General features: G+C 33.5%; 1 protein-coding gene across 1 annotated transcript; it reads right to left on the reverse strand.

The window, feature by feature from the left end:
• Positions 1–559: 559 nt before the first annotated feature.
• On the reverse strand, positions 560–7,016 carry LOC125864801 (serine/threonine-protein kinase haspin homolog). Its single transcript, XM_049544887.1, has 15 exons — positions 6,841–7,016; positions 6,616–6,751; positions 6,435–6,524; positions 5,138–5,225; positions 4,398–4,993; positions 3,641–3,764; positions 3,343–3,452; positions 2,845–2,956; positions 2,576–2,668; positions 2,433–2,494; positions 2,210–2,340; positions 2,052–2,122; positions 1,919–1,971; positions 1,182–1,248; positions 560–809 (listed from the first exon to the last, which is right to left on the reverse strand). The coding sequence occupies exons 1-15, from the start codon at positions 6,854–6,856 to the stop codon at positions 684–686; spliced, it is 1,875 nt and encodes a 624-aa protein (XP_049400844.1). The 5' UTR covers positions 6,857–7,016; the 3' UTR covers positions 560–683.
• Between the last annotated feature and the right edge of the window lie 2,932 nt (positions 7,017–9,948).

Here is a 9,948-nt window from a genome sequence, read left to right on the forward strand (position 1 = left end):
TTATAGATAAGGGTAAAGTCAAGATAAGTGTGCAGTTATAAAATTGTTAGTGATTTATAAAGTTCAAGTTTGAACTTTGTGACTGCTGATACAATTTGCCATAAAGAGAAGAATTACAATAGATTTCTTGTCAAGTTGTAGCATCAAGCACACAGGCATTAATAAAATATATGTTAGAACCACTAAAGTTTTGGGGGGAAAAGATGATAGGCATTGTCTACGACTACATGAGCTGTATGTCCACTTCTTCTGGAACACAGCACAAGGAGTTTATGGTTTAGTGGATAGAAAGGTTACTAATTAAGTTGATCATTTGGCTGGTCACTGCAGATGCTAAAGGGAAATGGTTTTTCTTCTTTTGATAACAATAGTGTCTAGACAGATAACTATGTCATCAAGGTTTAGATAGTTTGACAAATTTGGCAAGCACACATATATGCTTATCATATCCCAACTACTAACATTACATTTATAATCCAAAATATGATACAGAAAAAAAATTAAATAAAATGAAGACAAGAAGTAAAGGAAAGGAAGCGACATTCCTGTTTCTAGCGCTTTGTCATGGGAAACCAAGTTGGTTTCTTGATACAAAAACCTCATATAGAAAGTGCACTTTCAGATTCCTGGAAGAATAGCATAGTCACAGCAAATATCTTAGTTTCTTGAGGGATTTTTGCCAATCAATGCTGGAGGTTAATGATTAAGTCAGAAAAGAAAGCATCCGATGTTGCTTCTCTTGCGGAACCATAGCTATTCAGACGCTTTTTCAGAGAACGTAGCTCCCTCTCATCTTTGGAGCTCCTTTCCTGCAACAGTTTCAAAGAGTTTTGAACCAAAAAGAATATTTTATGAGCTTGATTTGCATCCCCAATTATCAGATATCAGACAAATGATAGTAATAGAAGGAGATTGACCAATTTGTTTGATTTTGTTTTTCATTTTTCTGTTTTGAAGAGGATAGAACTACATGGTCAAAATCAACTAATAGAATGTCAAACTGCATGCAGCTGAAATTACAGCAACTACACGCACATATAGCAGCCAAACATAGCAGCATATACTAGGAAAAGAAAGCCAATTGCATAGAATGAGGACATACCCCATCCATAATACTATACAGTTTCAATGAGGTGGTATAAACGGATAGTATGGAATCAACGTTGCTGTAGAATACTCACGTATGATTTCTTTAGCAGCAGTATGTCAACCAAGTACTGTAGCCATAGCACATTTGTCTTGGGGAAACTGTCGCCACAAATAAATAAAAAGCAAAAAGGTCAGTATCTGTAGACAAATAATCCAGTCACTACAGCCTTCGTGATTTTGCGTGACAAAGATACTTCTTAGCTGCTAGAGAGCTTAGAGGTCTCAAATTCAGCCACACCATAATGAAAAGCAACTTCATTTATCAGTGTTATAACAAAAAAACAGACCACAGTGTTATGACAAAAACAAGCATGATCCTTCGTTGGCAGTCTAAACTCTTAACGCATTCATATGCTATGGTACTAGAACTTTTTATGGGTTTGTGCTTCTGAATCTGGACCATAAATTCCATGGATAGTAAGACATGAAACACCATTAAACAGGAAACCCTTCCGCTCTGATGGTTTCCAACTTTCTGTAATTTAGAAAATCGGACAACTTTAGTGTGTGCCAGTGGTCATAGCAAAAGCTAGCTGATTACAGAGACAAAAGAACTTACACCGTTGTAATTTTGGTTCAATTCAAATTCTCTGATAGCAGGTTACACAAAATAGGATGTTAATTTAGTGGTGAATTCCAAACATCCAACGTCCGAACACAGTTTTAGACTGAAGAATCCACAATTTGTTAAGCCAAAGCAAAAGGCAAAGGCAATTTGCTACCTCTGAAACAATTTGTTACTTGCAAGTGAAGGGGCTAGTATTTATACCTTCCTTCCCAAAATTCGCCGGTGACATCTCTCATTTTCCTGTATGTATCAGACTGCAAACATGCCAAAAAACTATGAAAGACAAATATGCATCAAAACACCTGAGATACATGGGACTTCTTTGGCTTCATACCTGTTTATCTCCTTTTGGACCTTCAAAGAGTTCGGGGTCTGATGACAGGTCCAGAAAAAGTATGTCTTCGCCTGTGATCAGTATGTATTTACAGGGATAAGAATCTCAAATCAATTCAAGTACAGGATTGTGAAGGGAGAAACACAAAGGGTGAACACCTGTATTTATCCTGGAAAGAGTGAAGTCAATTATTGAAACCAATAATCCATATGTTCTGACGTGTATTTCATTTCCCTCAAGAGTAAATTGCACTGTATCTAACCCTTTCCGACTTAGTAGAATATTTCCCCTGTGATAGGAAAATTGTTACGCACAGAAAAGCATTGTCCCACTCTAGATTGTAAAACATGTTGAAACAAATCATTGCATGGAAAAACAAACCAGTGCAAATCGCGATGCTCAAATTCATATGCAGCCTCAGATACAGCCAAAGCAAGAGTTACCTGGAATTCAGATTTTGCAGTCAAGATAATGAATGAGATATTAGGTTGACAATACCAAAAGAAAAATATTAAATCACTTGCCTGGGACAATAAACTCCTGGCTTCGTCAAAGTTTAACAGCACAAAACTTTCAAGATCTTTTCCTCCATGTTCTTGAACGAACACAGCATAGCACTAGAAGGTATGTAATGGTTTAGTCAGTGACACTTAAAAATTCTCGAAGTAATTTCCTCTACCTGCAACAAAAGTACCAATCTATCTACACACAAATCCACTCAAACAACAGATGAACAATGGGAGGCAACTATTGGCAATTAGGAAAGAAGAAGTAAATTTGCTTTGCTAGGAACCTGCTTTTCTGGAAATTCCTTAGGATGGTCATTTTCTGAACCATGCTTCCCATCCCAGTCTTCCCATGCTTTTAATAGGGATGCATCATAATGACCTTGGCACACCCTCATGCTGCAGACAGGTAAAACCAATTGTACACAGGTGGTCAACGATTAGTTTTCTCTTATTCTAAGAAATAGTATACAAAGGAGAGTGCAAATAACAGCATGCAGGAGAAGCTTCAATTTCATCAGTCATTAGAGGTGACAGTTATATAAGGATGCCTATTTCAAGACTTATTACTGATAAGGTTTCTACAAAACTGTTTCTCATTAGGTAGCTGAGGTAGTAGCTCACATGAACAGATTCTGAGGTTACAAATAAGTTTAAACCAAACAGGAAGATTGATCAGATAAGACCTTTAGACGTTCCTAAACATAGCTTTTGTCTTGAAACAGAGGTTCAGAAGAAGACCAAAAAGTTGCAAATTTGCTTTAAGACTAATATGTGAAACTTACTCCATTGTCTGTATAAAGGTGGAACAGGAGTTCAGGAGATGACCATCATGAGCTCTTAAGCTATTAAGGGTGCCAGAGAGTATGACTTCCTCAAGTAGCTCTTCTGATTTCTGAAATGTATCAGTACACAGATTCCAAATCAGAGTGACTTAAATATTTTCAGAAGATCAGTTTGTTGATCCTATGATCATCCACTACACTAACTTAAGTTTGCTCATGCAAGTTACTTAGGTCATATTTCAATTTAATGGAATTGGAGCCTATTCAATTGCACAAGAAATATAATTGAACTGGATACCTTTTGTAATTCTCCATTTACTCGGAAATTTCCATCGAATGGGACAATTTTGCAGACATTTTCGCCAACCTTAAATGCCTCCCCAAATGTGCCTTCTCCAACCTTGGCAATTGTTTGCGTCTCACTGAGTACAATTTTGCAAAATTAGATGCTTTGAGAAGTTAAGATTAAAGCAAGATCAGACTGAATTAAGTCTACTGCCAACAAAAATATGAAATTGATTTTTTCGTGAAAGTGAATGGATACTGATTGATAAGGTCAACTTTTACCTAGTATTAACTAAACAACCATTCAGACGTAGTTCAAAGCTAAGGATCATGCGCACCAAAAGAGAGCCCTAAGTACATGAGTTCATAATAATACTAAACTAAAAAGGTACAGTCAAGGGAATCCACGTCGATATTCATCTGTCTTGTGTACATGGTTCAATTTCAAGAGCATTCTTACCAAAGGAATAAAAAAAGGAGGTTTAGGATTAAGCAGCCTCAGGCAGATTTGCATTCTTAAGAGTACCAAGGTGACAACATCATTCTTGCTACTATAAATTATTTGTGTAATTCCTGGTTAAAGTTTTTCAAAAGGAAGAGTTAACAGTATTGGTGATCATTGTATCAGCTAAAACAAAAAATTCAGTTAACCTCACAGCTCCACAAGTACCAAAAAGACAGTAAAAGTTTGACTAAGAAGAAAGATATGACTAAGATGATACTCGATTATACAAAGTAGAACAGAAGTGGAAGGGTCATAGGAGCCGCACCAATACTTTGATAATATCTCCAATAATGTTAAAGGGGCAGACTGTCCACATGCTGCCAATAGAGCCAAAAATGGATCCCAAGTGTGACCATCCACTGAAGAAGGCCTGGAAGTCAGAGAAAGTTTACTAACAGCTACATCGATATCTTCGCAACCTTCCTCATCCATGGGACATATTTCTCCAGTGCCTTTTTCTGATAAAGGCTGCTCTCTGGACACATCTTCAATTGTAAAACCAATGCGTTTATTCTGGCTGGAGTACAAACCAGAGGGAATTCGCAATGATTTTTTTTCCGGGGTTTTCGCAGTTGAGGATCCATAAATAAATCTGATAGCAGATTCTTTGCGTGAGGCTGGGGTTTCTAATATCTTCGATAATGAAGCGGGAGGTGCATAGGAATCGTTAAGTTTCTTAGAAATCAACCATTTCTGTAGTACTGAGGAGAGGCGTGATATAACGACGTCATCAGTTTGGATGCCCACAGTCCATGCACTGCATTTGTTTGGGGAGGGGCTTTCCACCATTAGTTCAAAATCATCAACTTCTTGAAAATATGCTCGCTCCTTTTCATAGTTCGGAGCTTCAACCTTTTTACCCTACAAAGTATGAAGAATTAGAAATATCAGACATGTAATTTTTTATGATAATCAAAATATTAGCTAGCTGATGCCTTTGGTAAAAAAAACAAAACAAGTAAAACATGGATTTGTGAGAGTTTGGAAAGTCTTTAAACAAATTACCCTTGGAAGAGGTGGTTTTGCTTTTCGACCAGGCTTCCTTTGTTGAGGATGTATTTCGGCACATACAGCAGCAATACTGGTTCTCCCCCTGTCAACAAAATAAAGGGAAGAACTCTTGTTACGAAAGACAAAGTGGAAGTAATGAGAATAGCTAACGGGAGTTACAACAACTTCTCTTTGCAAGAGACAAAAACATCTTGTTTAGGTAACTTTGTATTGTTCTGGCAGTATGTTTCTGCCAGTGAGCTTACATTTTCTAGAATCTCATTCTCAAACACCTATTGAAGTCTCAATTACGAAAGAGCTCGTTTCTAGTTGAATTAGCCTATCAGAAAAGCTTTATTACTACATAAAAAGAACATTAAAGATATATTATACATTTTCTATCTGCCTGGACGCTATGCTGGAGGCAAGGGCTCTGCTAAAATAATATATGAAACTTACACAGCCTTTAGCTTCATACAGGAAACATTCCTCAAAAGTGCTGATTGTTTGTCGTCATATTACACAAAAACATGGCAAGATTTAGAAACTCAGAAGCTTAGTGGACACTAGATTATTTACATTGATCAAAAAGTTAAAGAAAATTGCTCATAACAAATCAGCTGATAGTGAGTTTTGCAGCAACTGGAAAGACTAGCAACTTCTTAGGAGGGGATAAGTTATATGTATGTAAAACACTATATAGGGCCACAGTGCATAAGCATCCTTATTTGAGAACCTTGCTGACATAGCTACAAATTTCTGTTTTTCTCTCGTCTTTCTAGTCTCCTTTTTGTTCTTTTTCAGGTGGGAAGGGGGCAGTTGTGGGGTCTGCTATACTAAAAGAGTCCATGTTATTTCATCCCAAGAACAGACTCTTAAAAAAAAAAACAAAGTTGATCGTTTAGATTAATGCTTGACAAATGATTTTACAAATTCTTCTTCCCTTTTGTTGGTTTTCTTATTAGAGTATTAACCTTGATCTTAATACTTCTGGCATTAATCGGTGGATTTACTTTTTTGTAGCTTCCCCTTAATTAAGAAATTATAGAATATCATTGTTTGAATAGGTGAGCTAATTAATGTATTAAAAATTGTAATAAATTAGTCACAAGAAAATCAAGAAAACTTTTGCCTGAATGGATACAATTATCTTGATAAGCTTAGCATGCAAGTCAACAGCATCCCTATCCACTACAGACATAATCTTTTTAAGTATATCCAATAAGACTGATCTTGATACCAATTTTGTAAAAGAAGGGTTGTCAATGAGAAATTTAGAGGGGCAAATATAAATTAGGGCAAAAGACAAAACCTGGTGGAAAGGGAACGATTCCAACTGATTCGTTTAACAGGTAGAAAACTCAGTCGATTTTCATTACCCGAATTCGAAGTCGATTGCCTCCTGAAAACAAATCAAAGTAAGAAGTTCAAAACCTTCAACGAACCACCAAACCAACAAAACAGAATTCTTGAGAATGGGAAAAATAGAGAACCCTTCGGCATCCTTTGGGGTAATACTATGGGGCTTTTGCCGCCGATATACAACAGCAATATTTGGTTCTTGAATTTGTTGAGAGGGACGATCAAAGTGTTCTTGTTCAGCAGCTATGAGTTCTGCCCACAAATCAACTGCGTTTCAAATTCCACCGTATTAGTACCCTAAGAACCGAATCTTGATGAAAAATTAATCGTAGAATGAAGAGATTTTTGCCCTATACCTGATCGTGAAGTCATGATGATATGCCAATTTTGAAGCTTACAATTGTAATGTTGCAAATGTCTTGTCACTGCAGTTCTAAGTAAGCAGAAATTTCTGGGAAATATAAAAAGTGTGCAGAAATTTGAAAGTTGGGCGATTGAGCGGGAAGAGAAACAACCTTCGGGTTTGGGTTTGGGTTTGGGTTTGACAAAGAGACTAATGGGGCTCATCATATATATAGACTAATGGGTTTGGGTTTGACAAAGAGGCCAATGGGCTCATCTTAATCTCGATAGTTTCCCTAATTATATAAGTATAACTTGCATAAATATCATAGTGTAAAACCTAAATTACCTTCTATTCCTATTATTTTTGTAATTACATAAATCCCATATTTTTTAGGCATTTCGGATACATAATTACGGATCTGGATACATTATTGTTGATACAATATGTATCAATCTGTTGCACTTATTAAGGAAAAAAAAACTGAAAAATCAAATTAAGATCTCATAGTATCCATTTATTGAACTAATTAAGGGGAAAAAAAAACTGAAAATCAAATTAAGATCCCATAAATTAGGTTATTTCATTCCAAATTATTGTCAAGAATTCAAAATCCTATAGTGTAACAAACCAAAAAATTCAAAAATTAAATTTCTTCTTCTTGTTCATCGATCTCTCTGTTTCATAAAAACTTTTGTCGAAATTTTGGAAAGCGAGGTGAGTTATGAAGGATACAAAAGTGATGTTAGACAAACGATTTCTTTTGTGAATCTTCAAGTTCATCGAATATTGAGTTTCAAAATTTTCTCCTAGTTCATTGAAGATTCTTTCAATTTTGATTCAAAATTATCGAATATTTTGAGAAGATACATCATGAAGATTCTTTCAATTTAAATTGATAAGTGTTGTATTTCTACTAGATACATTAAATAAGAAAGTGTTGCCCATAAGATTTTAGGTTTGAAATCGATACATTATTATTTGGTAATTGTTATGTATCAGATACATTTAGTATAAATTCGAATTTACGTATCATAACTAAAAAATTAATGCATGATACATTATTATTTATGTATCTTATTTTGTTTGAGAAATACTATATTTTAAAATTAAAAAAATACATTGTACATGTAATTGTTTCAAAATAGCTTCTTTTTATATGTGTGATAGATAACACAAAGTTTATGTATCAAGTACATTTCTATTGAACATGATAAACACTAATCAAAGATTCAATAACATTAGAGTTATGTATCAATACCTTAAATATGAACATTAGACATCGCATAAAACAAAGGTTATTATAGCAGTGATGTATCATATCAATGATAACACTAACAAAGACTAATTTAAGACTCAAAATAAACGAGATACATTAAAATTTTGTATCTTTGATAGTGATGGCCGTGCTATGACAGATCCAACTTTTTTCTTCTTTTTTTTTTGGACGTTTTTCAATAGTAGAAAAAGAAAATAAATATTTCTCAAGAAATTTTTTCAACGACAATATGATTAACTAAAATTGCAAAGGTTCAATAAGATTTCAATGAGGACAGGGGCGGAGGTAATTTTATTTTTATATTTTAAGATGAAAAAAATAAAAAATAATTATAAAAGAAAGAAATCGAAAATTGAAGTGATGGAAAAAAATCTACCTCTTGAATAATTTGAAATCATTAATTGGAAATAGAAAAGATTTGAAATTAAAAAATAGATTAATTGATAAACTTGAGAGAGAATGAAAATTAAAATGAACTTGAAATTTATAACTGCTAAAGAAGTGGAGAGAATTTAGGGATAAAATGGAGGAATGAAATGGGAGTGGGAAATGTGGGTGTAGGCTGAAAATATGAGTGAAATATTTATGTATCCGGAAGATTTTATGAATTGGGGGAATTAAGGGATTTTTGAATTTTTTTAAAAAGGTAAGGATAAATGGATATTAAGGTAAGTAAATGTGTGTATATAAGTAACTTTTCCATTATAATATCAGCACTCGTGGATACATTGCTCTTTCTCCTAATACATAGCAAACAATACATAAGTTATGTATCACATACATAACTATAAATCAGATTCATATTGATTTTGTAAAATTGGGGCTATGTATCAAAAATAATATTTGTACTAAATACATTGAACATAACAAAGTTGTAATGTATTATGTATCTGATAGAGGTCGTAGAGTGATGTATGATGTTAAGAGAGAGAAGGAAAAAAGAGATTTTTGTAATTAATTCAAATAGAAAAGGATTTTAGAGATTGTGTTATCTTAAGTCGTGTAATTGTGTAATTTTCCCTAATCTATCCCTTTTAAATTTTGTAGTTTTAATTCTTATTGTTCAATATTTTCAGTAATAAATAAGTGATGGAAAAAAATTTCTAAAATCGAATTAACTAATAATTTTTTTCAGGGGTATAATATAAGTTTATATTTTTCGTATATGGTATCCTAATATTCTACCAATTATGTCATAAAAAGCATAATAAATTTGACACTGAAAGGTAACATAATATCCCACAGGCCACACGTTTTGTTGCAAGACAATTTATAGCCACATTCCATATCCATTTTTCCCTCCTCAAGGATTACTTTCGGAGCTCATTAAACTGATATAAAGTTAAGTTTTATTTGAACATGCAATTTATTTTTTTTAAGTTGTAATTTTTCCGCATAAACATATAAACCCTAAAAACATGTGAAAACTATTAAAATTTTCTTAATTGTAATAAAACCCTATAGAATGGAGCAAATCGTAGTTCATAAACAAGATATCTAAATATTCTAAAGCACCGCATTGATAAATTACATATCTTCGTGTTCATTTTATAAATAAATGTTTGAGATTACAAACTTTCAAATACACACAAATTTATAAAAATTTACCAGTCAACAATAGTAATATTTAGTTATTCTTTAATATAATTATTTCACATGGTATGAATAATCTCTTCACGCAAAGCATAATCAGTCTTTATTTGCAAAATTTAAAATATTGGATCTTAAGAGTCAAATTTTACATTTAAAATTTTATGACTCGTTATAAAGGATTAAACGAATGAAAAGAATAGAAAAAATATATGATTTGATGTGTAAATGTGACAAAGAGAAAACATTTCA

The sequence above is a fragment of the Solanum stenotomum genome, chromosome 1, assembly GCF_019186545.1.
Source record: "Solanum stenotomum isolate F172 chromosome 1, ASM1918654v1, whole genome shotgun sequence".
Taxonomy (NCBI): domain Eukaryota; kingdom Viridiplantae; phylum Streptophyta; class Magnoliopsida; order Solanales; family Solanaceae; genus Solanum; species Solanum stenotomum.

What these genes read in the sequence shown, in the direction of transcription:
- LOC125864801 (XM_049544887.1), bottom strand. An exon ending in TAAATGGAGAATTACAAAAG is followed by an intron (nt 3,453 to 3,640) that starts GTATCCAGTTCA and finishes GATACATTTCAG; the next exon opens with AAATCAGAAGAGCTACTTGA. An exon ending in AGGAATTTCCAGAAAAGCAG is followed by an intron (nt 2,669 to 2,844) that starts GTTCCTAGCAAA and finishes CATACCTTCTAG; the next exon opens with TGCTATGCTGTGTTCGTTCA.